This window comes from Hippopotamus amphibius, chromosome 9 (genome assembly GCF_030028045.1).
Source record: "Hippopotamus amphibius kiboko isolate mHipAmp2 chromosome 9, mHipAmp2.hap2, whole genome shotgun sequence".
NCBI classification, from domain to species: Eukaryota; Metazoa; Chordata; class Mammalia; order Artiodactyla; family Hippopotamidae; genus Hippopotamus; species Hippopotamus amphibius.
Genome location: NC_080194.1, coordinates 140783476 through 140811379, shown reverse-complemented (window position 1 = coordinate 140811379; position 27904 = coordinate 140783476). Strand labels below are relative to the sequence as shown.

Below are 27904 nucleotides of genomic sequence, written 5' to 3'. Positions count from 1 at the left end.
AGACAATCACGTACAAGTTTTTGTGTCCACACAAGGTTTTGTTTCACTTGGATAAATACTTAGAAATGGGATTTCAGGTCATTTGGTAAGTTAGTTGAACTATGTAAGAAACTCTTTTCCAAAGTGGCAGTGCCATCTTGAATCCTGCGAGCCATGTGGGAGAACTCCAGACCTTCTCCTCCATCTTAACAGCCATCCCAGCGTGGGTTTAACCTGCTCCCTGACAAAGAATAATGTCGAGCATCTCTTCCTGGGCTTGTTTGTCACGGCTGTATCTTCCGTGGAGGATCTGTCCACGTGTTTTTGTTTCTCCTGATATCTCACTGCCTCTTTTGAACAGGGCCTTCATCGTCCCCACCCCTGCCCGGCCCCCACTGCAATACAATGTGTTTTTCTTATCGATGGTTTAGTGTCTTCGCGTTAATTCTGTTCCTTTCTGTTCCTGGGACCAGCTCCAGAGGCTTCCTCAGGGTAAGAGGCTGGGTGTCGTGGGCTCCCAAAGGTTGACTAGGTTCTCCCTCGCAAGGCTTATTTTTTCCTTTTTTTGAGCGAATGCATCATAAAGCAGTTTTAGCAGGCCCTCTAGACCCAGAGAGAGTGTAAGAAGAATTCACTTTCTCCGATTCTGGTTCTTTAATGGCTTTTTTTCTTTTTTCCCCTCATCTGGTTGACTCAACATCTATTGATTTTAAATTTTTTCGTTAATTTATTTATTTGGCTGTGTCAGGTCTTAGTTGCAGCACACGGGCTCTTTGTTGCAGCGTGTGGGCTTCTCTCTAGTTGTGGCGCTCGGGCTCCAGAGCGCACAGGCTCAGCAGCTGAGGCGTGTGGGCTTAGTTGCCCCGAAGCCTATGGGATCTCAGTTCCCCCACCAGGGATCGAACCTGTTGTCCCCTGCACTGGAATGTGGATTCTTAACCACTGGAGCACCAGGCAAGTCCCTTTAATGGCTTTTTATTACCCCCTTTCTTGCCATCTCTGTTGAAGCTGTCAGTGTATCCGAAGGCTCGCTGTTTAAGGAGAGAGGAACGGCAAGGTTCAATGGGTGTCTGCGGTCATCGTGAGTCAGTCCTGGGAGCGCCTGCCGTTGTCACGTACAAGTTCTTGCTGGTCAGAAAAACAACTGTCCAGGTCTGTCAGTCTGCGCAGTCTTCACAGTTCATATCATCAGGCCTGAGGGCCATGGACACACATCTATCTCTCTTGTTATCAAACAGACCTGTCATTAACAAATGAGAAGTCACCCCAGCTGAGCCAGAGGAAAGAACTTCAGAGGTTGTATGCAAATCTCTCTCTTAAAAAAAATGTGGTAAAAAACACATAACATAAAATTTACCATCTTAATGACTTTAAGCGTACAGTTCGGTAGTGCCAAGCACCTCACATTATTGTGCAGCCATCACCACCATCATCTCCAAAACGTTTTCATCTTGCAAAACTGAAGCTCTGTCCCCATTAAACACTAACTCCCCATCCATTCCCTGTCCCCCTGAGAAGTAACCACCCTTCTACTTTCTGTCTCTGTGAACTCGACTCCTCCAGCGACCCCACATACGCGGAATCATACAGGATCTGTCTTTCTCCGGCTGGTTGATTTCACTTAGCGTCATGTCTCCAGGGTCCATCCACGTTGTAGCAGGTGTCGGAATTTCCTTTGTTTTTAAGGCTGAATAATGTCCCATTGGACCCTTGGCTTCCATCTTTTGGATGTTGTGAATGGCGCTGCTATGAACACGTGTGTACAAATATCTTTTCAAGAGCCGGCTCTCAATTCTTGCGGGTACGGACCCAGAAATGGAATTGCTGAATCACGTGATCATATGTTTTCCACAGTGGCTGTTTTCCATCCCGACCACCAGTGTGTCTGTAAAGCTCATCGTCTGAGATAAGTATTGCTTAACTCCCTCAACTTCTCTCCATCTTCCTAATTCAGCCTCTTGCCTGGTGCACGAGTTTCCTAACTGGCCTCCCACAGTCACGCTGAGCCCTTTCCGATTTGGGCTCCACATGACAGCCAGTGATTCTGTTTCCAATACGTGGTCTGCATGTTGCCCTTCTGCTTACCACCCTGTGCCGGTTCCCGTTGCTTTGGGGATCAGACCCAAATTACATGACAGGTGTGGCTCAGCTGATGTGGTCCCTCTCTTTTCCACCTGCAATAACCTGTCAATCCCTCGAAGGCACCACGCTCCCTTCCTTAGCACGTGCTGTTCCTTGGCTGAAATGCCATCTCCCCGTCCCCTAATCATCTCTGGACCTCAGTTCAAGTGTCATTCCTTAGGGAAGAGATCCCTGACCCATTTCTGTCCTCCTCCACCTTCAAGTAGGTTCTCTATAGCTTCTTGTAAAAATGTCTTACCTGCCCCCAGGTACTGATTCTGTTTGTACCTATAGATTCAACCATGTGGCGGTTGGGTTAACGTCTCTTGCAGCCCCAGACTGGCCAGGGGGTAAGCAGACAGGCTTCCCACCCTAGGGGGCCACATGTCCCCACACACTCGCAGGTCACTGGGGACAATGCCTCTCGGGACTTGAGACAGCTGTAATTTTGTATCTATTAGAATGTCACTTGATTCCTGTCTGCCTCTCCCACTACACGGCAGGCTCCACCAGGGAGGCTCTGTTTTCTCCCCCTCAATAATTAGTGAATGACGGCAGTGTGCAAACACTGCTACCTTCTTCAGGGGGGCCTGGCTGAATCAGCAACGCAGGAAGCACTGTGGGAGCCCAAAGATGCCCAAAGAGGCCAGCTCCGCGTTTTCACAGAAGACCCCCCTGCAGGCGTCCGCCTCCCCTCACTCGACCGTGCGTGTGCCAAGGGCCTAGCATGGGTCCCAGGGGACGTGCAGTGTCGCTGCCGGCCGAGCGAGTGGATGACTCCAGAAAGGGACGCAGGGCGTCAGGGACCTCCAGCATCTTCAGGCAAACTTCGGTGGCAGCACGAGCCCCTGGATTTTGGTGTGCTCGCCCTTCCCGCGAGGCGGAGGGCGCCGCTAGGGCCCGGGAGGCTGCTGACGTCAGGGCTCCCTTCTCCAGGGAGTGACCCGGGACCGACACGTCCCGGCGAGGCGCTCCCGGGGGCTCCCCTGCGCAGCCCCGGCGCGCAGCGGGGAGCGGCCCGCGGCCCCGGCCGGCGAGGCGGGCCCCGCGCGCCCCCGCCCGCAGGCTCCGCTCCGCCGCGATCCGGGCCGGGATCCCGCGCGCGCCGCGCCCCGCGCAGCCCCGCCCCGCGCCGCCGCCGCCGCCGCCGCCGCCCGGAGCCGCGCGAACATGGCCGAAGTCGGCGAGGACAGCGGCGCCCGCGCCCTGCTGGCGCTGCGCTCGGCGCCCCGCAGCCCCGCGCTCTGCGCCGCCGCCGCCGCCTTCGCGCCCCCCGCGGCCCCCGCGCCCGGGCCCGCCGCCCCCTCGCCGCCGCCGCCGCCGCCCGCCCAGCCCCCGCCGCCCCCGCCGCCGCCGCCGCCGCCGCCGCCGCCGGGCCCGGGCGCGCTGGCGGGGGGCGCGGGGGGCGCGCTGGCGGGGGGCGCGCTGGTGGCCGCGGCGGCCGCCTCGGTGCGCCGGAGCCCCGCGCCCGCGCTGGCGCGCCTGGAGGGCCGCGAGTTCGAGTTCCTGATGCGGCAGCCCAGCGTCACCATCGGCCGCAACTCGTCGCAGGGCTCGGTGGACCTGAGCATGGGCCTGTCCAGCTTCATCTCGCGGCGCCACCTGCAGCTCAGCTTCCAGGAGCCGCACTTCTACCTGCGCTGCCTCGGCAAGAACGGCGTGTTCGTGGACGGGGCCTTCCAGCGCCGCGGCGCGCCCGCCCTGCAGCTGCCCAAGCAGTGAGTGCCGGGCCCCGAGGGTCGCCCTTGCCGTCCGTGCCCCCCAGCAGAGCCTGGGCGCCCCCCGCCCGGCCTGGACCCCCGGCCGGGCCCTGGGCGTGGAGGGTCGCCCCTCCCCCCACCCAGCCGCGTCTCCACCCGGACCTGGACCCCGGGGTCGCCCTCCACCCCCAACCTGCTCTGCACCCCGGGTCGCCCCCAGAGGCTTTCCCGAGAAGGGTTGCGCCAAGCGCTGTCGCTCCGGGAGGTGCGGGGTCCCCGGGGGGGCACCGCCAGGGTCCCCGGAAGGCCCGAGCACCCCCCCCCCACCCCGCCTCGCCCCGCAGTAGGGCCGGCTTTGAAGGGGCAGCCGGAGAGCGGGCTGGGGTCGGGACGGGACGTGCCCTCTCGTCGGTGCACCTGAGGACGCAGGTCGGGGGGTCCCCAGCGCTGGGGGCGTTCCCAGCACCATCGGGGGTCCCGGGCAGGAGGGGAGGAGGCGGGGCGGGCAGGCAGGTCCAGGACAAGGACCGGCCGCACTTGGGGGCCAGGCGCTGGGGCCCCGCGGTGCTTTGGCGACATCCTCGTGTTCCCCGGCTCTTCCGGCCCCAGGAGGGCCTCGCTCCTGCTGCAGGTCTGTTGATGAGGAGAAAGCGCGTTCGGTGACTTTGGGCACTTTCTTTTCCTGCGTAGTAGCGGCTTCTAGCCGCTCAGCCGTGTTTATGTGTCTTCAGCGTGCTGTGTTCCAGAGCCGCCTCTGACTAATTACTCTCGCTTTTACAAACACCCTGGGTGCAGGGAGTTCTTGCGGGGGTGATTCCCAGGGCCCAGAGCCTGTGTCTGTAAGCTGCTCCCCTTTCTATGGTCTGGGCACATCTGATTGTAACTGTTGTGCTGAGTGCTTTTCAACATCAAGGACTGGCTGGTGCGCGGGGCGTGACGGCGGCGTATACAAACTTTGTTTTCCGAACATGAAAGATATGTGTTTCGGTAAAATCAGGACTTGGTGAAGAACAGAGTTCTTTCATCCCATGGTTGCATGTCACTCTGTTCTGTCTTTTCTGTGACCTACACACTCTCTCCATTCTGGGCTCTTAAATGCATTCTGGGGCCTGTTCCTCTCCTCGTGAGAAAGTGACAGGTGAACCGCACCTTCCCCTCCCTGCCCTGTGGCTCTTAGAGGCCTGTTCTGCTAAGGCCTCTCTTTATAATTTAGGTTCTGTAAGGCCGTCCACCCAGCACTCTTGTTTTCAGGGTTCCCTGCCTAGCTGTTGAGTGGCTGCAGCCCAGACCAGGCCCAGCTTACCGAATCTTGAATGCACTAGTATTTTCTCTAACTCAAGGGGAGGAAGTTTCAGCCCGAGGAGTCCTCAGATCACGTGCGGAATAGGCGAGCACCGAGTCCATTGTTTATGAAATGTGATTGGCGTTCGCGCTGCCTTCCTAGCCCCTGCAGCCAGCAGCCCGGACGTCCGCCGCCCTCTGGCTGGGGCTTTGCCCAGGGTGCGCGTCTGGCTGTATTCAAATTCAGTGGTGCTCTGAGCCGCACAGGCAGTGGTAGAGAATTTACAGGAACAGGACAAACGTGCTGGCGGAAAAACTCCGAGTAGATGTCTGTGTCTCCCCTCCTTGTAGAACAGGGTACGTTTGCTTCTGAAACCATCAAAGCCTGTGGACAGACATGTTAGCAGTCCGAGCCGTTGTACGTTCTTTGGGTTTTGGGGAAACGTAACCTCGGTGGTCTAGTCCGTCCATAGGACGGACTGTTGGGAGCTGCCTTGTAGCGTTAGGTCAGAGTGGTTGGCCCACCACGTGAAGAGCGATCAAGGAGTGTCAGTGAACCCAGAGGAGGGAAGCTGGGTGTGTGTGTGTCACCTCCAGGTGGGAAATTCAGTGCCAGCTTTCAAAGCAGGTATTGTCTGTGTCCTCTCAGGCTTTGGTGCAGTTTTACTGTGAGTACTTGAGGTTTTGAATTTCGCCACCATAACGTTAGTGTTCTTATCCGTGTTGGGATTTTGTTGCCTGCATTTTGTGGCTACAGCTGCCTGAGGCTTGGAGCTCTTCCTTGGGTTGTGATGTCACGCCCTTTCCGGCCGGGTGACACCACGTGCCCCCCCCCCACGCCGCCGACACAGCTCCCCGGGCCACCCTCCCTTTCCAGCCCCCACTCAGGGAAGCACGCGGTGGAGAGGAGCCCCAGAATTCACCCACACTTGTGACTACGCGTAGGTTTTTCCAAAGCTGAAATGAAATAATTTTGAAATTATCGGTAGGAAAAAAATGTCTTGTGACACAACCTAGAGCTGACCTTGATACATGAGTGTGGGTACGTGGGGAGGGAGGTGCAGTGGGTCCTGGCGTAGCCTCTCCTGTGTGATTCTCTGGGGCCCTGGTTCCCCAGGGCTGGGCCGGGCATTTGTTCTCTTTACGTGGAGACGTGGGTGCAGGAGCCACCAGCGGTAGGTGCACACAGCAGAGTTGTGTTTGTTGAATGAGAAATGCGTAACTGAATCTGCAGCTTCCCTGAGGGAGAAGCAGTGTCACCACTTAGTGGGTTTCTGAGGTGGGCCGTCCGAGGGCCTTCCTGGGTCTGTGGGTGGACGTGGCTTGTGTGTGTGTGTGACTGTAGGTCTTTAACCAGCAGATGTGGAGTTTGAATTAGATGTAATCTGTGAACTAAAGGAAAAAGACCTATGCACAGCCTTGTACTTGCTCTTCCCTCCTTTTTTCCCCAATCTTCTCTCCCAATAAAATAAACATCGACTGTGAGTAATTACAGTAAAAACTAAACTTCTGTTTGTGGTGGCTTCTGCGAGTGGTGAGATTTGGGGATTGTTGTTGTTGTTTTTCTTTTCCCTTTTCTGTGTGTCCCAAATTTTCTGCGATGAGCATGGCTCTTCTTTTTTCCCCAACACTTTCGATTACAGAAAGTTTCCAACATAAAAACGGAGTGAGCTCCGTGCGCGGGTCACCCAGCCTCGCGGCTACCCTGTGGCCGCGGAGCTTGCTTATCTTAGTCCCACCCCCCTCCCCCACCCCCAGGCTTTGGAAGCAAATCACAGATGTCCTGTCACTCTGTCTGTGAACATTTCAGTAAAGGATAAAGATTCCCCTTTTAAAACCTAACCAGAAAGTCGCTATCACGCCTAGAAAATTCATAACAATGTCTTACTACCGTCAAACTTCCAGTGAGTGTTTGCAGTTCCCTTACCATCTCATGAATTTTATTTTTTTTTCTTTTCTTGCAGTGTGTTATTTGAATTGGGAATCAGATCAGGTCCGGGCACTGTGATTGGCTGGCCTGTCTCTTACATCTCTCACTCTCATTCTCGCTCTCTCTCTTTTTTTCCTTGATGAAGAAACAGGGTCATTTGTCCCGTACACTTTCCCACAGTCTCTTTTCTCAGATCGGGTTCCCATGGTGTCCATTTCCCGCGTCCTCTCCCCTGTCGTTCCTGTAAATTGGTTGTTGGACCTGGAGATTTGATCAGACTCGGGTTTGATGTTTTTTGCCAGAACTGCCTCACAGGCGGTGGTACGTGGGTCTGTCAGGAAGCTGACACATCTCTTTGTCTCCCGTGGCGGCTTTCCACGGGCACCGCCTGCATCCGTGAATCTGCTGTCACCTGTACTCCGGTCGTTGGTTCTGGCTGCCAGCACGTGCACCTTGCGGTGCTGACGTGTGCTGCCCTCTGAGAGGCATGTTTTGAGCGGCAGATGCATCACAGACTCTGCAGCTACTGTGATAAAAAGTAATTAATTGTAACCACCAAAGCATTTTACTGCACAAATAATTCTTGAGGCCCTATGAATGCATTCAGGACATAGCTTCTCATTGCTGTTTCCAACTGGTCAGTTGAAGAATATCGAATTCGTTACTAGCCATCTTACAGTAGTTATCAGATTGAAATTATATTGAAATTAGCTGGAGAATGCCCTAGACTTCGTGAAGGCAGCAGGTGTCTGCGAATGCCTCAGGGCCCCACATTCCCAGTAGTAGCAACTGCGTTCCCTTTCTCCCCACTCTCCTCACTGTGCCTTCCACTGCGAGCTGCAGGGTCCTTCCATGACCCTTCCGGGTGGTTGGTCCGGGAGTGGGCCTGTGTGCTGAGCTGGGGGTGCACTGGGGGCAGGGGGGTGTCAGATCAGTCTGTTTCCAGTGGCTGAAGATGCGGAGACCGAGGTTGTGCTGGCTGTGCTTCCATGTGGAGAGAAGAGCGATCAGGGAGCAGTGACACGTGTGGCCGTGCGTGGAGCTGGGAGGGCCACGGAGCCACGCGGAGACAGGCATTCGGGCCTGACCTGGCAGGACCTGGGGGAGGGCGGTCTGGGCACTGGAGAAGAAGAGATTCAGCTGAGAGACCTCCTGATTGGTGAGCGCTCTGATCTGGTGCCGGGGTAGAAGAGATGGTTTGCGTCTGGAAGCTGGAGGAGAGATAACCGTGCAGAATGAAGCCGGTGGGGCGGGGGGTGTCGGGGCGGAGGGGGGACGTGCCGTGAAAGGAGTGGAGCCTTAGACTCAGCCCTGCTGCATCTGGTTGGTGTGGTCAAAATGCAAAGCGGGGGCATTTTCTCTAAATGAAAGCTTTCTTCTTCTGCTTTCCTGCTAGGTGGCAGTTATTGTGTATCACATGTGTTTATTCAAAGGCAGACCGTGTCCTGTTAAAAACTTAACTTTAGAAAAGTTTATAGGGGTGTAGCACATTGGGAGCTAGTACACTGCATCTGTGGTCTCGTGTTGAGTTCACATGGACCTTTGGGGGCTTATCACCCGTATAAGAGAATTTCTGTAGCATTTAAAAAATCAATAGTGTGTGTTGAGTTTATAATAAACTTATGAGAGCCTTTGTCATTGATGAAGGAATGGAGTTGGTAGGTGCTCAAAGGGTGTTGAGTAGTTTTAATGGTGTTCCTAGTACTTTGGAAAGAGACGGCTAGGTTTAAGATTACATGCTGAAATGAAAGGAAAGCATTTGATTTGGAGAGACAGTAATTTACTCTTTGCTGTTTTTGCATCTTGTGCATGTCAGGGGATAAACTTGCTACATTAATGACAACTCTAATTACAGCGATGCCTCATTTCCATAATTACCCTACATTTAAAGCATTTCATATTAAAATGAGAGAATTATATAAAATGCTTTTACTTTGATTTCCTGGAAAATAGGCCCTTGCATTATGAGTTGTTAGGAAATTTTGTAGTTAATTTTCATTGCTACTGTCGCTTTTCATGAGTCTCTACTTTTCTGGTAAAATGTTTCTGGTTGATCTAAAAAGAAAAAAAAAAAGTGTCATCTGCGTGTGTGCACACGTTTTGAGACCGTGTAAAGGGAAGCCAGAAAGGCGTGCTGGGTGTCGTCTGGGCCTCCACGCAGCGCGTCCCGGCTGGGTTGGTGGTGACGGGCCGTGGCTGCACCCGGGGTGGACATCACGGGCTCTCCCTGGGTGTGATGGGGGTGCGTCAGTGCAGACCTTGCCTCGCTCAGACCTGATGGGTCCAGCGTTAAACCCTGAGCTGCTTGCAAACACGCAGCTTCTCTCTCCGAAGAACGAGTTCCCGTGTGGATATTTTGTCCATGACTTGGTTAAGAAGGAACTTTTGCCCTCAGTGTGTGTGATGTGTTTAACCCTTTGTTTCCCCCGATGTGTGAATGCAGAACTGAGCTCTGACCACCCTGCCACCCGCAGCGGCCCGGCGCCCGCCCGTGAGCAGAGGTCACAGCACCCCTGCAGCCTCCCCTCACCTGCACTTCAAGGTGCGCGGCTGCCTTTGGGCAGAGATGCCTCTGGGCATCCCATACCCTGTTTAGTCTGGTAACTCTCAGGGTTTGGGGCCCAAGGGCCCTTTACACCCTCACACATTACTGGGGACCGGGGAGAGCTTTTGTTTATGTGGGATTTGTCTGTTACGCTTACCATATTAATTTGAACTGAGAAGTTAAAATCTATGTAAATTATTAATCTATTCAAAAATAGCAATAATAAGCCTGTTTCAAAAATAACTTTATGAAAAAATAGCTCAGTCTATTTTGTATTTCAAACAAAAGAAATCAGGATGGGGTATTCATTTTTTGGTGAAAGTCTTTCATGTCTGCCTTGATAGAAGACAGCAGACTTTCATAGCTGCCTCTGCTTTCAGTCTGTTGTGATACGTTGTTTCAGTTAAGTATATGAAGAAAATCTAGCCTCACAGAAATATGTAGCTGGGAAAGGGAGGAGTGTTTTGGTAGCCTTTCAGGAAACCGTGGATGTTCTTTGGTGCCTCTCCAAAACTGGACAGTAGTAGTTTCTTAAAGGTTAATTGCAGGATGGAATCTGAAACCTCATCAGTGGACTTCTGGTAATACTCCAGTACATTAAAATCTGCTGTTGTCTCTTGCGTTATCTTTTCAAGATTTTTTTTTTGATGTTACAATATTTGTTACAATATTGCTTCTGTTTTATGTTTTTTGGGATTTTTTTGGCTGGAGGCATGTGGTAATGTTAGCTCCCCGACCAGGGACTGAACCTGCACCCCCTGCTTTGGAAGGTGAAGTGTCAACCACTGGACCACCAGGGAGGTCCCTCTTCTGCATTTTGAATAAATCTTTTAGCCACAAGCCATTTTGTAACCTTGTGCATTTGTCATTGAGAAAAATATTGATTGAATTCTGTAGATCTTACAATGTTAGTGTGTCTTATTATATAAATGTCTTATCTTTGTTCACTTGGTAGTTAAATTTGATCCCCTTGAATGCAACAACTCACGTTTTTGAAAATAGAAATCTTTGAAAGGATCAGGCTTTTTGATGCAGTTTAGTTTTTACATTTGCTTTAAAAGTTGAGTGACAGTACATTTTGTGGAAATTTTAAAAAGTCATAATTTTGTCTTGGTGTTTATCAGCATCTTGTGGCATAATTTGTCTTAAATTTTAGTATTTTTTTGTATGTACAGTTGATTCTTGATTATTTCTGTTATTTTTGCATAACCAGGTAGGTGCTGTGGGGTTCCTGGATGGCACCCCTGCTTTTTCCCTTCAGCCAGAGGTGTGGACCCACCAGGAAAAGGCAGAGTGAAGCGGGTGGACTTGGAGTGACTCAGCCCTCAAGGGATGTCAGTGACAAAATGGGTTTTTATGGACATTATTCCTTGTTTGGGTTTTTCATGAACCCTTTCTAAGCATATTTGTTAAAAAAAACAAACAAACAAAACACTGGGCCCCTTTTGATAAACATAAACCTTCATTCTCTCCCTCCCCCAATGTGGTCTTTTTCTCAGTGGGTGTCTTTCTCTTTCTTCCTCCCAGGAACTCAGTATCACACACAGGATAAAACCCATCTTCCATCTATCCTGAAAAAGCTCGGCCTTTTGCGATTGGTATCACGAGAACCAAAGGGACGAGCTGTGTTTCCAAGTGGATGGTTGTAACATCAAATGTGCGGGGACGCCTCCTCCCCGCCCCCGCATTGCTCTGTGTGACGGAGAGTCTGGGTTTGGAGGGGGGCAGCCTATAGGAATCAAAAGGTGACTGTGCAGCCTTCAGCTGGGGTTCTGTGCCCGTCTCGGGTAGGGTGGCGGCGCCGAGCCCGCGCGGCGGCTGTGCCCCTGCCGGGGGCGCGGCGCGGCGGGCCGGGCGTGAGTCACCGCAGACAAGCGCAGGTTGCGGGGCCTGCCCCGCGGCCCTCCCCCCCCTGCGTGGTTTGCGTGCCGTTCACGCGGGAAATCAAGGAAGCCTTGGCTGGAACGTTCCTCAGTGGAAGATGACTTGTCAGCGTGGTGGCTCTCGGGAGCTGACTCTGATGGGACGTTAGAGTGAAAGCCGGGGATGCGGGGGCAGAGCAGACAGGCCGGGGCCGCGCACGGCGGAGGGTCTCATCGCCGCCGGGGGCAGACACCTGCCCTTCAGGGGCCAGCTCTTTGGTCGGCTGCGTGCCGCCCACCCGTAGTGCCCGGCCTGCGGGATGGCTCCACCGATTGTTGGGCTGGCTCCGTGATCCTGCTTCCCGGGCGCGGGCCGTGCGGGCCGGGCCGCTTCCCCGGGCCGCTTCCCCAGGCCGCCCGCCCTGGCTGGCCGGGCAGGACCCTCGTGGAGTCTGGAACGTCCTACGGTCATAGAAAGGTCCAGCAGGGCAGCCCTGGTCCTGAGTGGCTTTGGACACTTGAAATGTGGCAAGGGTGACCGAAGGACTGAATTTTTATTTGTTTGTTTGTTTGTTTGTTTATTTTTGGCTGCGTCACGTGGCACGTGGGATCTTAGTTCCTCGATCAGGGATGGAACCCATGCCCCCCTGCAGTGGAAGTGCCGAGTCTTAACCACTGGACCACCAGGGGAGTCCCTGAATTTTAATTCTTATTTCGCCTTTCAGTTAATTTAAGTTAAGGTGGCCACGTGTGCTGCTGCCCCTGGGCAGCCGTGGTGTCTGCACCAGGCCTGCTTGGAGGTCTCGCAGGGTGTGTGATGGGTTCCGCTGGCCGGCCGGCCGGGAAACAGGAAACCCTTTGGTGTAGCCAAACTGCCCCCCTCCGCAGACTCCTGTTTGCGAAGCTTCTTGGCGCGCAGCCACGCCCACTTGTCCTGCTAAGGCTGCTTGATCCTGGCTGAGACCACGCGGCACAAAAGCCTGGGAGAGTTTGCACAGCCCGCTCCAGATTGTACGGCCACCAGGAGCAGTCAGGACCTTCGAGTGCCTGGTTCTCTTTGCACAGAGCCCCCGGGCTTCTTATTACACGTAGAGAGAAGTATATGAGTCCTGGGCGCTTTACATGTCTCTTTAGGGCATGGTTAGCATGGATGGGATCTTTTTTCCCTCGTTATTTTCTAAAGGGTCAGTGCTCACGGGTAGAAAGGGGGCCCTTCAGTATGTACTTCCTCACAACAAGGACGCTTCGTAACCCCCGTCCTCGTGCCGCGTCCAGGGACCGTCACAGTAACGGTCAGCCCAGATGCTGCTTCTGCCAGTTGTCCGCAGCCTCCGTCGTGGCCCCCGCTGTCCGCGCTGGGTCCAGGCTGGAGATGCGTTCGGGTGCCTGTCTCACATGCTCCCCATCCCGGAGCAGCTCCTCGGCCCTGCTGTCTCTCACGGGCTAGTTTAGCGGCGGTCTTTGGACTGAGGTTCGTCCGATTTGACAACATCCTGAGCAGGTTCCGGTGAAGCATCTTCAGCTGAAATGCTGGGAGGGGCCGTGTGTCCTCCTTGCAGCATCGCCTGGACACCCGGGCCTCCTCGATGGGGTTGCGTGGTCACTTGGTGTAGGTCTTGTCAGGCTCCTGCCCCCAATAGTTACTGTTTTTCTTCTTGTAATTCACAGGTAAGGTCTGCAGTCTGTACTGGAGTAAAATGTTAATTTTGTATCCAGCCACATTCACCATTTCTAGCAACAGCTTTTTAATTCACTTTTCAGATGTGTTTTTCTAGGTCGTAAGCTTCATTTGCACATGATGCTTATTTTGTCTCTTTCTTCCACTATTTCATGTCTCATTCTTTTCTGTTGTCTCGGTTCAGTTGGCCACAGCCTTCAGGTGAAATAAATACCATGAGGATGGGCTCCTTTCTGGTTTCCAGCCTCATTCCTGACAAGGAAACCTTCGGAGCCGATTCAGAGCCAGTGGAGTTTGGCTGATGAAATCCATTTTCTTTCTTTTTTTTTTTTTAATATAAATTTATTTGTTTATCTATTTTGGTTGAGTTGGTTCCTCATTGCTACGCACAGGCTTTCTCTAGTTGTGGCGAGCGGGGGCTACTCTTTGTTGTGGTGCATGAGCTTCTCATTGCAGTGGCTTCTCTTGTGGAGCACGGGCTCTAGAGCGCAGGCTCAGTGGTTGTGGCGCACGGGCTTAGTTGTTCCGCGGCATGTGGGATCTTCCCAGGCCAGGGATCGAACCCATGTCCCCTCCATTGGCAGGCAGATTCTTAACCACTGCGCCATGAGGGAAGTCCCCCACTTCCTTTTTTTCCTCAGATTTCATTCGTTTTTTTTTTAATTGAAGTATAGTTAATTTACAAAGTTGTGTTAGCTTCAGGTATACAGCAAAGTGCTTCAGTTTTATGTATATATATGCTTTATTCAGATTCTTTTCCATTATAGGTTGTTACAAGACACTGGGTGTGGTTCCCTGTGCTCTACAGCAGGCTCATGGAATCCACTGTCTCAAGGCAGTGGTGCTCCTCTGAGGTGTGGTCCTTCGGCAGCCCCCCCAGTGCCCCAGGGTGCCCCCAGCACCAGCTCGTCACTGGACGATTCGTAGCTGTGATCCTCCACACAGTCTGAGTGTCTGGGGAGCAGGACCGCTTTTCTGGTTCATTCCTGTAACTCCGGTACCTACCACTGTGTTTGCCACACAGTTGGCAGTTCATAAATTCTTGGCAAAATTAATAAACAAACAGGAGAGGTCTGAGTGCGTAAGCAGTCTGGCCGAAGAAAGTGGCTGACGGTTATATATGGTAGCTTAGCTTTTAAAAGACCTGGCTGTGCACCTCCCGGCTGGGTGCCCTTGAGCAGGTGACCTAACTCAAGCTCCTGTTTCCTCATCTTTAAAATGGATGCACTACCCACTTCCTGGGTCCTGAGAGCTGGAAGTGGCGTGTTCACAGGCATTGCCGCAGTGCCTTGTGCTAGGTACGCCCGGCACAAGCCCACATCACTGTCATCGTCACTGCTGTCCCCGTGACTGCATGGGAGAGGGACTGTGTTTGCTCGGTGAGGCGATCTGGGTGTCGAGAGTGAGATCTGGCTTGCTGCTGGGGAAGCCATTGCTGTGCCTTGAGCTGGTCGCAGTGGGTGGACCTGTGCCCTCCCTCCCAGGCGCCAGGCGCCAGCGGAGCTTCGTAGAGTGTGGCCTTCTAGCGTGGGCTGCGGGATGGGCTTGGCAGCGCCAGAGTCCCTCACGGCTCCTAAGGTTGTATGTCAGAGCGAGTTAGGAGGGTGTGCGTTCTCGTGTTTCTCTGAGCAGCTTCTCTGGAGGATGGGCGCTCAAAGCACAGGGGATTTTACCTGGACTCGGCTTAAGTGGCCTCTGCAGGGTGCAGGGACTGGCTCGCACGTGGGCGGGATGCCCAAGCAGGGCCAGGGCTTTGATCTCAGGGCAGCTTCGGATTCACCCGTTCATCACCGCGGGCTTTGGTCCACCACAAGCTGGGTTGCAGGGCATTTTGCAAAGGAAAAGCTGTGACTTGGAGATGGAAGCCCAGAACTGGGGAAGTAACTCACATGTACGGCAGGGCATTTAAAAAATACAGAAAAGTACCGAGGATAATGTAACGTGTCCTTGTTCGCGTCCTGCTGTGATTTTTTAAAATAAGAGAAACAACACATTGCAGGTGACCTTTGGGTCCTTAGGAGTTTAACTCTAGCTCTTTCTTGTACCTTCCACACCCAGAGCCATCTGTGAGGGGTCCTGTGTTTAGTTGTCTGCATGTGTGTTGGGGGAGGGGGGAGGGGCGCGGCGGTAATGTATACAACAGGTGTCGCACAGTCTACTTTGCTATGCCGTGCGCGTTTTCCACAGCTCCAGGAGGACTGCTTGGCGGGCGAGACCGTGTCTTCACAGCCCCGACGTCTGAGTGCAGCCCTGCCTGGGCCCGCGTCCTCGTTCCCCACGTTCCTTCCCCGTGCCTGTGGCTCTGGACTCTCAGCCCCCTGCCCGCCACGTCTCCTGGGGACCCCAGGCTCGCGGCAGCTGCCTTCCCTGAGCTCCCGGCTGGACCTGGGGCCCCTGGGCATCTCCGTGCTGGATGTGGGTGGAACCTCTACCCACACCCCAGCCGCCTTTCGGTTCCTGAGGCCTCTGATTTCCTTTCCCTGCTGGTGAGACTTTGGGGGATGCGGGTGCAGTGAGGAAGGCCCTGCAGGAGGCCGGGGAGATGGTGGGTGGCCGGCCTTCCTGGGAAGCGACATCTTAACTGAGGTCTGAGTTACGAGCTGGTGACAGGAAGAGTCAGGACAGAGGCTTGGGGGCGGGGGTGGGGGTGCTCTGATGGGGAAGCCAGAGATGGAGGGGACAGCCTTGGGGTCACCCTGAAGGTTCGAAGGAGAGGAGTGATGTGGGCACCGCCGTGCCCCCCCGTGGGACGGACCTTGGGGGCCGTGCTCAGGCACGGGGACCAGAGTGCTGGCCACAGCCGTGGCGAGAGGTTCGTAGACCTGAAGGTCGTTCGGGACGTGGTAGCCGGGCTGGGTGGCGGGCTGCCTCGGAGCGTGGGGAGGGGGTGTGTGAGGATGGCCCCCAGAGCCCGCGTGAGGGGCCAGTGGTCTCCAGCCCAGAGTCCTGGCCTTACACAGATGCGTCCCGCGGCCCTGGGAGCACAGGGGGAGCCCGTCCCACCGTGGGCAGCTTCTCGCCAGCTCCCTTGCCCCGGGGAGACCTGGGGTCTGCCCACGATTTCCAAGTGAAACCCAGAGGATTTGTCTCCAGCTGCTGAGCGCCTTGTATGTGCCAGGGTCTGTCCTGAGCCCTGGTCTGTCCTGGGGGGAGGAGGGGCGGGGAGGAGCCGGGAGGAGGAGCTAGGAGGCGGAACAGCTTCTCCCACCTGCTTTGTGTGTTACACTAACTTGTAAGACGGTCCCTGATATTTACTTACTTTGATTCATGGGCTTGTATCCATGCAGCGAGTTTAATTTTTCTAAAGTAGATGATTGTTGATGTTGCTTTGTTTAAATACCAGTAAGATTTGCCCTGGGCGTCGCTGTGGGTTGTACGCAGAGGGAGGAGCACAGGCTGTGACACGGAGACCAGCGAGGAGGTTTCTCAGGGACGCAGTGAGAGACGGTCCGCCAGGCTCAGGGCGCGGAGGGCCCGCCGGTCCCGGGTCTCTGGGCCTCCTTCCCCTCGGTGGGCGTCCCCAGCTCTGCCCGCTCCCCACACGGCGTGAGGCCGCCACCTGTCCCGCATCCCTGTCGCCCCCGGGCCCCACAGCAGCTACTCCAGAGCCTCAGCCACTCTTTTGAATTGTGATGAAATGTAGGTGGCATCAGAGTGACCTTCTTCACCATTTCTAAGTGTGAGTTCGGGGGCGTCTGCTGCACTCACGTGGCCATGCAGCCACCACCACCCTCCATCTGCAGAATTTCTCATCGTCCCGAACTGAGACGCAGCCCCCACTGACCACCAGCTCCCAGCCCCCGGCTCCTGAGCTCTGTGGGTCTGACTCTTCTCCTGTCCCGTCCGCCCTTGGCTCTCACGCTGCTGTCAGTCTGGCTGATACATCCATTTAACATAAATGTTTCTCGCACACCCATCCCTCCGCTGTTGTGTGTCCTCCCCTCCCTGCCCCCTTCATCTGGAAGGTCCTGAGGGCGAGGCCCGTGTGTGGAAGTGTTTCTGCTGCTGTTTGTAAGAGCTTATCTCGGCCTTTTCCCTGCTGAACACATGGAGGGAGAGGAGCGGGGAGGGTCTCAGACCCATCCTGGGAGGAGTCCTCGCTGACAGCCCACCTCCCCGCCCGCCCGCGTGCAGGCCGCCTCCCCCGGAGTGCCTGCCCTCCTCCGTCCCGGCCCCCGGGCTGGTGCACCATCTGTGAGGATGGGGTCCCCAGCTAGATGTTCAGCCCGTGTTTGGGGATGATTCATTCCTCAAGTGTCTTACCTTCTGATACACCTCTAACGTACAGTTAGGGACTGAACCATAGTTCTTACATGTGGAGATTTGACGTCCATGTTCGTGTTTACCTTTCCTGAGCAGTTCTGCCAGCTTCTTCGTTATCACTCCTCACAGCCTTCATCTTTTCAGCCTTCACCTTTCACAGTTTTCAGAATTGTAATTTCATTTTGTGCACTGTCATTTAAGCAGCCAAGGATGTTTCATATTTTTTTTATATATAAATTTACTTATTTATTTTATTTTATTGGCTGTGTTGGGTCTTCGTTGCTGCTCACGGGCTTTCTCTAGCTGCAGCGAGTGGGGGCTACTGTTCATTGTGGTGTGCGGGCTTCTCATTGTGGTGGCCTCTCTTGTTGCAGAGCACAGGCTCTAGGCGCGTGGGCTTCAGTAGTTGCAGCACATGGGCTCAATAGTTGTGGCTCATGGGCTCTAGAGCACGGGCTCAATAGTTGTGGCGCATGGGCTTGGTTGCTCCACGGCATGTGGTATCTTCCTGGGGCAGAGATCGAACCCGTGTCCCCTGCATTGGCAGGTGGATTCTTACCCAGTGCGCCACCTAGAAAGTCCAGTTTGATATGTTTTTAACATGACAACTATTTTAAAAAAATTTTTAAAAGAGGGTAAAAATTTCAAAGTCGTAACTTTTTAAAGGAGCAGACAAGGGTCTCTTTGGAGAACTTTTCTATCCACAATGACTTTTTCCCAAAGGGTTCCAGATTACCAATGTGATAGTTAACAGAAAGTTAAAAGTCTTGAATTCTCAAGCTTATTTGACAGTTTACTTTATCAGCCTGCATTCTCTAATTTTCATAGAAGCCAAAATTCTTCAATGTCATTTCTTTTTGGAGATGTCAGTTTTTAAAAGAAAGCCAAAAAAAAAAGTGCACTTTAGCTTTGATGCTATATGTTTATGCAACCTTTATTATTTCAGACTTTTTGATGTTACGTACGCAACCCACGCTTATAGAAAATTTGGGAAAATGCAAAAACATTGGAAGGAGAAAAGCCCCGTACGACTGCCCTCCATACAGGTGACTGCCATGGCTTTCAGCGTGTTTTCCTCATGCCTGTTTGCTTTTAAAAAAACGAGAGCAGGCGCTTTGCTGAAACTGCATATTTGCAATTTCACTACTGCTGGGGGATCAGAATCCAACTAGCCAGGGCCTGTAAAGCATCTTTTTTATGTTAATGTCTGTGTGGGTGAGCAGGTTAGGGTCCTGCGCTGGCCTGAGTTGGGAGTTCACCTCTTAAAGAGGAGGGAGGGTCCCAGCAGGGTCTCCATGAGGGCAGGGTGGCCAGGCTGGCCGAGAACCCTGGACACTGACAGCTGTGGCCGGGTGGAGTGGGGGCAGGACGTGGCTTCTGCCATCCTCCTCCCCCCACCCCCGCCCTGCCCCCAGCTCCATCATCGAGGGCCCCAGTCTGTGACGACTGGATCAGATGATGCTCTTGGTAACCAAAACCAAATGTGATTTCTGTTTTTTTCTGGATTGTCTGCAGAGTGGAGAAAGTGGAAGATGAAAGATGCACCTAGTTAGGGACTTGGCGTGGGATGGAGTGTTTGGAAGCTGAGGGATTGCTGCCTTTGCTGTAAATGCCCTTAAGCCCAGCTTGGCCCCAAGGTCAGGGTTGATCCTTCCTTCGCTTGCCGGGGTACCACACCCCACACATCCTCTCCTTCCAGATGCAGCTCCATCTTAGGGGGCCCACAGAGACGTCCCGCTGTTCTGAGCACTTTCTGCAGGGTCTACAAATAATTTTATTGAAACTGAGCAAGTAACACAAGAGCTCATGAAAAAAATAACTTAGCTGGTGTACACCTTAACTGAACTGCACTGTATTTTTGCTGTGAAAATGAAAATGAAAACCTAAGGGTTTCCCTTTGGAGAAGAGATGCTGCCTTTGTCCAGGCGCAGACCCGCAGACGGTGACCGTGGCCGGAGGGACAGCCTCCAGACCTGCGCTTAGAAGACGGACTGCCCGGTTTTCCGTCCGGCGCCCTGGCCCTGTGAGGCAGGTGCTGCGGAGACACTGGAGGAAAGGAAAGAGCCATGGGAGATCCAGGCAGGGGCTGGCTGCGTGGAAGGGTGGGTACCTCCCCTAAAGAGCGTCTGTCTGGCTCCGTTTTTATTTCAGAGAAAACGGTTCTGACAAGTAGGCCATCAGGGATAGATTGACGGGTTCGAGGCTGCAATTTACGTAACAATTAAACCGGTGTAGTTTATCCGCCTGCTGCTGAAAGCAGGCTTCTCCCTGCACGCTTACTCTGCGCTATTAATCTATTTTATGACCCAGTTTCCCCACGTGGATCATTTCTTCTCCGTGGCGCTGGGAGACGTGCCGAGACGTGGGGAGGTGCCGCAGCGAGCCGGTGGTTTTAGGAGCTGCTGTGGAGGGCCGGGTGTTTGCTGGGGGGCTGGGCCCTCCACCGTCCCGTCTTCTGCCCCATGTGTGTGGAGGCACATCGTCCATCCGCGCTTTGTCAGGTCTCCTCCCAGCTCCGAGGCCCGGGTGGAGGGAGAGCCAGGCCCCCGTGGGTGCTGGGGATTCGCTGGAAGATGCACGTGCCCTTGGCCCCCGGGATGCAGGAATGCGCTCCGGACGCTGGTCCTGAGCCGGATAAAGGCCTCTGCTGATACTGCTGCTGTGCTTTGTTGTGGGTTTTCTCCAGGAAGCCTCTGGGGTCTCTAAACCAGCCCCACTGCTTTGTAAACAGCCCCGATCGCGCCTCCCTCCTGGGCTCCTACCCGCTCTCTGATCCAGCTTCTGTTTTATCAGTGGCCTGCCGTCAGAGAAAGACCACTCCCTTGGAAAAGATTGAAAAGGTTAAAGTCTAACTTGACCTTAAACTATCGAAAGTAATTTTCTCCATTTAGCATGGAATTTCATGGGACAGAGCAAGAACCGAGGTAACAAAAGTGTAGCACATTGGTATAATAAAAAGATGGCGGTTTTGCCCCAGGTGGTGTCAATTTCAACTTCTGTGTGATCTGGGAAGGAATTTTTTCCGGGATGTTTGGTGAAGCCCTGGCAGCTAGGAGTGGCCCCCAGGCCCCCGCTTCCCCCTCTTGGGGAGTTTGGGGGGTGAGGGTGGCAGTGAAACATTGCTCCTGGAAAAGAGGCCGGCGACGCGTGGACTCCCGGTGAGCGCTGGGCGGCCCCGCCGGGGGTCTCCGGCTCGGCTGGGGCCCCTTTGCCGGCCTCCTCCTCCTCGTCTGTCTGCTCTTCCGCAGCGTCCACCGCGTGCCGTGTCTCGGGCCTCCTTGCCCAGGTCGCAGGCCCCGTTTCCTCAGGGTCCGAGCGGGGCCAGCCCTTGCCAGTGAGCACGCGGTACCGGCGCTGGTGCGTGAAAGGCAGAGCGGGTGCCCGGTGGACCCAGACGGCCCTGCCCGGGCCTGGGGACCCGGCACCAGGCAGGCCTCACCCGCCTCCTCCTCGCCTGGAATACGTGTTGCTTTCACGGCAACACACGTGGCCTGCGGGGCATCGGAGGGCGAAGTTTCAGAATTTAACTTGGTTAATTTTGCCACCATGGAGTTCAAATTGTCCGTTAGGCCGTGGGCCTGAGTGGGCGGTGAGAGTCCTCCATGTGTGACAGCCCCTCGCCTGTGGGTGGGGACAGGGGACCGCAGGGGGCACGGGACAGGGCCCCGACGGGTCGGTGCTGCTCAGGAGCCCGGGCGGAGCGCCGCAGGCCCAGGAAGTGACCTTAAAATAAATCGTGGGGCAGTAGGTTGATTCAGCAGCGATGTTTTTATGGGTTTTGTTGTCCCTTTTTTTTCATGAAGTCGTTTCTTCGTTTCGCCCTCTGAGGAGTCAGGAGCTCAGAGCCTGCACGGGAGCTGCCCTTTGCTCTGTGGGTGACCTGGTGACTTTGGAGGCGTGACCTGTACCTCAGCCGCAGTGTCCCGTCTGCGGAGCTTGCGGGGACTAGCTTCCCGCTGAGATCGCGGCCACCTCCAGGAGGGTTCTACTTAAAGGAAGTCTCCTTCCAGGACCACACACTGGCTTCAGGGACGGCGCGTCCATCGGGTTTCCGTCCGGTCCTGGCCGCGGAGGGGGGCCGCACGCGGGACCAGGCCGGCTGTCCTGCAGCGAGGGGGGCCTGATGGGTCCGTCTGCGCGGCACGGCTGCTTTTAATAGAAACTGAGCTCAGAGCCTCTTCTCCCCACACGGAGTTGCGTGTCTCGCGTTTCTCCCGAGTCGGTGTCTTCCATCTGTCGTTGAAGCTGCTTTTCCTGTGCTGTTCTCTTGGCTTCTCCTGTCCTGTGTTGTTCCTCCTTGGTGGTGGACGTGCGTGTGCATCAGTGGGCACGACCACAGGGCGCTGGTGGGCCACTGCCCTCGCCCCTGGGGTGTGTGGAGTGCAGGTCACGGGTCCTTGGGCCTCGGGGCGTGTCAGGGTCCGAAGGGCCCTGGAAGACACAGAGCAGAGGCACCAAGACCCTGACCCGTGAGTCGGTGACAGGTGGCAGAGCTGCGACTGGACCGCACGTCTCCTGACCCTTAGTCACCATTGCTCTTTCTAGTAAAACAGGCTGTCTCTTCAGGATGTTATGCTCAAGACAGTTTACTCTGGTTCCGTGTAAGAATCATTGTGCTGGCATTTCTCCTGCAGGGACCCCCAGAAACACGGGGCAGAGAGTTCCCACCCCTCTGCGCAGGGCAGCTCTGGGAAAGCAGAGGCAAAGGCTGCTTGTGGGCTGTCTTGTGTGACGGCTCCGTCGGGGAGGTGAGGGTGTCGCAACAAACACGCCAGCGGCTCAGACACAGGGGAGGAAGGTGGCGGGCCCCTCGCGGGTGATGCGGGGACGGGAGCGCCCTCCCAGGAGCCGGAGCGGTCACGCTGCCTTCCTTGACGCCTCGGCCCGGAGGTGGTTTGTCGCCCGCTGACGTTTCCCTGGTGAGAACGAGAGTCAGGGCCGCGCAGAACCACGTGGGATGCTGGGAAGTGTTTATATTATCTCTGTGCGCCGAGCAGCTGGCAGTCACTGTAGCAAGAGAGAGTGATGTGGCTGTTGGGGGGTGGGGGTAAAGGAAGATGGGGTGCTCCCAGTGGACCTCAGACAGCTCGGCCAGTGGAGAGGGTGGAAACACGCTCAGTTCCAGCCATGGACCCTTGGAGGTTTCCTAGGAAGCAGGTGATGCGATTGGCCCCGCGTGTTAGGAACCCAGGGCAGCGCCAGCCTGCGGGTGGAGTGTCGTGAGGTGGGGGCACTTTGCGAGGAGAGACCTAAGGAGGACGATGAGGGCAGCACTGCGCATATTTCTCGGCCCTTGGCGTGTGCCCTACACGCAGCACACGCGTGTCTCATAGTTACTGCCGAGACCCCAGGGGTAGGTGTGGTGTGCCCGCACTTGATAGAGGAGGAGCCTGGTCTAGAGAGAGGAGGGACCTTCCCAAGGTCACACAGCTCTGGATCACCAGGAAGTAAACGTTCGGATGTGTGGATGAGCCATGCTGTGGCCCCCGGGGAGAAGGGGTCAGGGGTCGGGGATCAGAGCTGGAGACTCGAGCTGGGCCTTAGTGAAGCGGCTTCTGGTTAAGGTGGACTCAGGGTGGGTGCGGGGCAGGGACCCAGGTGGTGGGCCCACCGACCCCACATGTCGGGGATCTAGAGGTGCTTTTGGAGGGAGGTCGGGGTGGGCTGGCGCACAGATGGGATGGTGGGAGATGGGGGGCCTCGGGAGTTCTTTCTCAGCAAGGCCGAAGCCAGGTGTGCAGTTCTCGCATGTTTGAGGTGGGCTTTTGGTGCTTGTTTGCTGCCTCTTGCCTGAGACAGGCTGGGAGAGCGGGGACGGGCCCGGACGCGGCGTTTGGCGTCCTGTGCTCGGTCCTGCAGGCTGCAGCGCCCACTCGGGTCCCTCCAGCGGCTGGCGCCTGGCTCATGTTCTCAGTCGCCTCAGACAGATGCGTGATGGGCTCCGTGAGCTGCATCTGCTCTGCGTGCCGTGTTGTCGCGCAGACGGAGGGTGGAGCCGCCCTGTGTGTGCAGGACAGCGTCACCCACGGTGGACGGGGCAGGTGAGCATCAGTCTGATCATTCACCATCATTTACCATCCAGGGATGAGCATTTCGAAGAGGCAGTCAAACCCATTTGTTCTGCCTTAACATACGTCCTCGGGAAGGAATGCTAAAAGCTGACCATCAGACCGCCGCTCTCTGTGAGTCCTGGATTTATTCTCATAATCTTCAAAATGGGCCTGTCTGCGCTGGATTTAGGTGTATCAGCTACCTGGGTCTCATTTTACAGCTGGGGTTGTCTGTGCTCCTACCTTGCTGACTTGCTCCCCTCCTGGGCAGGTGGCACTTAGTTCTGTTTATGCTTCTGAGTGTGTTTGAACCCACTTATGATTAAACACTGCTCACACATTCGGGGTGAGATGTATTGACACAGAGCAGGGCTGATGAGGATGGAGTGCTGCAGGCGGGGATGTGAGTCATTTCTTTCTTCTGTTTGTTTCCAGTTGACAGGAGATGACATTTACTTTTAAATTGTGCTTATGGTTCTGTGACTTCTGCAGAACTACAAACAAGATTTCATTTTAAAATTACGGTAAGAGGGGTGGGATGAATTGGGAGATTGGGGTTGACATATATACACTGTAGATACCATGTGTAAAATAGGTAACTGATGAGAACCCGCCGTTATAGCACGGGCAGTTCTGCTCAGTGCTCTCTGGTGACCTAAATAGGAAGGAAATCCAAAAAAGAGGGGATGTATGTATGCATATAGCTGATTCACTTTGCTGTGCAGTAGAAACAAACACATTGTAAAGCAACTATACTCCAATAAAAATTTTAAAAATAAATAAATGCAAATAAAATATTCTCAGTATCCTTACAGCAAAAAAACAAAAAACAAAAACAAAAAAATGTATTACAGGTAGACCTTGGAGATGTTGTAGGTTTCGTTCCAGACCACCACAATGAAACAAATATCACAATAAAGTGAGTCACAGGAATTTTTTCCCAGTGTGTATAAAAGTTATATTTGCGTTACACTGTAGTCTGTTAAATGTGTGATAGCATTTTGTCTAATTCAACAATGTACATACCTTCATTTAAAAATACTTTATTGCTAAAAAATGCTAACCGTGATTTGAACCTGCAGTGAATCATAGTCTTTTTGCTGGTGGAGAATGTGAAATATTGTGAGGATTACCAAAATGCCACACAGAAACAGGAACTGAGCCAATGCTGTTGGAAAAGGAGGCCCCCCCACCCCCCGCCCCAGCCTCTTTTGGTGCAGGGTTGCTACAACCTTCAACTTGTAAAAATAAAACAAAAAAAGCCCACAATATCGGTGAAGCACAGTGCAGTGCAGTGCAGTGAAACGAGGTCTGCTTGGGCAGACGGGAAACAAGAAACATGAGGACATGCTGCATTCGAGGAGAGCCTCGCGCGCTTAGAGCCAAGTGAGCAAGGAGAGGAGCCGTCTGTGCTGCCCTCAAGCAGCCAGATGGCTGTGCACAGCACTCTTTCCTTTTTGGAAGCATTTAGGTCTTGTCTCTGTACATCCTGAGCTGAAGTTTCAAAGTATGATAGTCTTCAACCTAGAGACACTTATCTCTCAATTACTGAGAAATTTGCTTTAAAAAATATATACAGGGGCTTCCTAGGTGGCACAGTGATTAAGAATCTGCCTGCCAATCCAGGGGACACGGATTCGAACCCTGGTCCGGGAAGATTCCACATGCCGCAGAGCAACTAAGGAGCAGCTAAGCCTGCGTGCTACAGCTATTGAGCCTGTGCTCTAGAGCCCGTGAGCCACAACTGTTGAGCCCGTGTGCCGCAACTACTGAAGCCCATGCGCTCAGAGCCAGTGCTCCACAACAAGAGAAGCCACGGCCACGAGGAGCCCGTGCACCACAACAAAGAGTAGCCCCCGCTCACCGCAACGAAGACCCAACACAGCCAATACATAAATAGATTAATTAATTAAAAAAATACATACAGTCGACCCTCAGTACCCTCGGGGCTTCGTTCTGGTACCCACAGATGCTCGAGCCTCTTACAGTCACTCCTCCGTATCCACGGCCCCACACCCACAGATTGAGCCAGCCGGGAAGCCACCGTGCCGGGTTGAAGCCACAGGCGGATGGGGACCCTGCATGTGCTGAGGCCTGACTGACCTGCGTTTAAAGTCTGGTGCCCATGGACACATGTCTGTGTATAAAATAAGTAACCAACGAGGACCTGCTCTACAGCACAGGGAACTGTAGCCAATATCTTGTGATAACCCACTGGAGAAAAGAATCTGGAAAAGAAATATATATGTCTGAGTCACTGTGCTGCACACCTGAAACTAACAGGATACTGTAAGTTAACTGCACTTCAATGAAAAGAATTTTTTTAATCGGTATAGTAAGAAAACAGATAACGGTCAGTACTTCTGAGGGGCAGGCCCACTCCCTGGCCCCCTTCAGCTGGTAAACGTCACATTCAGATTCATAATCGGATACCCTGGCCCAGGTAATTTATCCAAGTAAATTTGTGACTTTAAAAAAAAAACATTCTCTACCTGCGCGGTTAATTTGCTAATTACTTACATTTTGAAATAGTCAATAGAGAAAGTTTGTAACTGTTGATAGCCTTTCACTGTATAAGCTCTAAGTAGTGGAAATGTGTATGTAGGTAGTTCAGCGCTGTTGCGTGCCTGGGGGTGGCGGCCCCTGGGAAACCCGAGGGCGCAGGAGACGTGGCGCCCACGCGGCTGCACTTCCTGCGCGACCCCGCGAGCGGCGGCTTCCGAAGCAGAAGGGTTCTGAGAGCGCTGTCCTCCGTGTCTCACGCACCGTGAGGTGATGTTTCTGAGTGACTCCCGGACCTCATCACAGGGATGGGACCCGGGATGGGGGGTCGTCTCTGTAGATTAACAGTAGCCTCTACCCTCGCGCTCTTCTCACGTTCTCTCCGAAAAGTAGGGGTGCTGTTTGGTCCTGTCTCTGCAGCACATCTGGCAAGTTCTGATTCACGGCCGCAGCTCAGAGCTGCAGGTGTGCGGGCAGCGCGCTTCCTCTCACCGCAGCCTGTGTGTCCCAGGCCCGCCCTGGTGTCTCACCCGGGAGGGACCCCACTTCCCCGTGGGAGCGTGTGTTCTCCCCCACGCTTCTGCTTCCGGGGAGTCCGTGCGCACAGGGAAGGGCCCGTGGCAGCGCGCGGGGGTGCAGGTGGAGGTCCTGGTCCTCCTAGACGTGGTGCAGAACCGAAAGCGGGCTGTGATAAGCAGGCTTTCCCTGGGCAGGGAGGGGCCTTCTCTGGTCAGTGGAGTGTCCTGGCCTCGTGCGGTGCGGAAAACCCTCGGAGGCAGCGCCGCAGGGACTGTGCCGTGCGTCTAGGGGCTTCACCTCAAGGCGGGATCACACCTGATAGCCTCCGTCTGCTGGCACCGCGTGGCTCGGAGCGAAGCCCTTAGTGTCAGGCCCACGTGGGCCACGAGCCCGGGACCTGACTCTGGGGATGTCTGTGCACCCTGCCGGCCCCCCTCTCCCCACAGGCTGGCCGGGACGCGGGCCTCCTCTGGCCGGGGGCAGAGGCTGGGAGGCTGGGAAGACCGACCTGCGAGAAGCCACCTGTTTATCCGGTTTTGACCTGAGCAGAGCCAAGTTGGGAATGAATGAACAGGATGCTGTGAAATACCGGGGTGCTGTGAGATAGGAAACGGCCAGTTCTTTGTTTCTCGCTGTAACTGACCGACAGGGTCCGGGTCTTGCCAAGTGGCTGTGCAGGGCACGTGATCAGGTTAGGCGTCCGGGGCGGCTCACAGGCTCCACCAGCGAGAGTGCTCACGTCCACAGCCGGTTCCTCGAAGGTGGAGAAACGTAGGGAAAAGAAGATGGGCGAAAGCAGTGCCTCCTGCGCCTGGCCCCAGGGTGGGATGGCCAGACTGCAACACAGACTTCAACACAGACCCCCCCCACCCCCCGCCCCGGTCTGGAAGGAGTAATTAAGGGTCCAGACGTGAGGACTGCAGGTTGGGGTGTCTGCAGAGCTCCTGAGCTGCGTGGTCCGTGGGCGCGTGGACCCACGCACGTCCCAGTGGGCCGGGCGGCAGTGGCTGTGCCCACGGTCAGGACGCAGAGCCCCGTCTGTCTAGTTCCCCAGGGGAGGAGAGGAAAGGAGCCAGCCCCCACCCCGCCCGCGGGTGCTCCAAGGGCAGGCCGCTGTCCGTCCTTGTCCTGGCCCTGCGGGCTCCCAGCGGGCCTGTCGCACCTCCCGCAGCTGAGACTGTGGGCCTCTCCATCTCAGAGGTTCGCAGCTGGGGGACAAAGGTGAGCAAGAGGGACATCTGTAGAATTTACCTTTAGAGTTGTTTCAAGCTGATTGCTTGATTTTTCCTTTTCTTTAAAGTAAGAGTTAAAACCCCATAATTGGTTTATGCTGGTTTTCTTAGTGAACCGTCTCTCCAGCCAGAGGGGAGGTTTGCAGCGCGTGGGACCCACGTGCTGTGACCAGGCGCCCTGGCCCAGAGGTGGGGCCCTGCACCCACCCTTGACCCCCGTTGCCAGCCAGGCCCATGTGGCC

At 54.7% G+C, this 27904-nt stretch overlaps 1 protein-coding gene across 1 annotated transcript in view; it reads left to right on the top strand.

Moving 5' to 3' along the window:
• Window positions 1–3270: 3270 nt before the first annotated feature.
• The window catches only part of FOXK1 (forkhead box K1), a 62088-nt gene continuing 37454 nt past the window's right edge, over window positions 3271–27904 (top strand). The window contains exon 1 of the mRNA XM_057748550.1: window positions 3271–3818. Coding sequence (XP_057604533.1) covers window positions 3271–3818 — 548 coding nt within the window. The remainder of the gene's footprint in view (window positions 3819–27904) is intronic.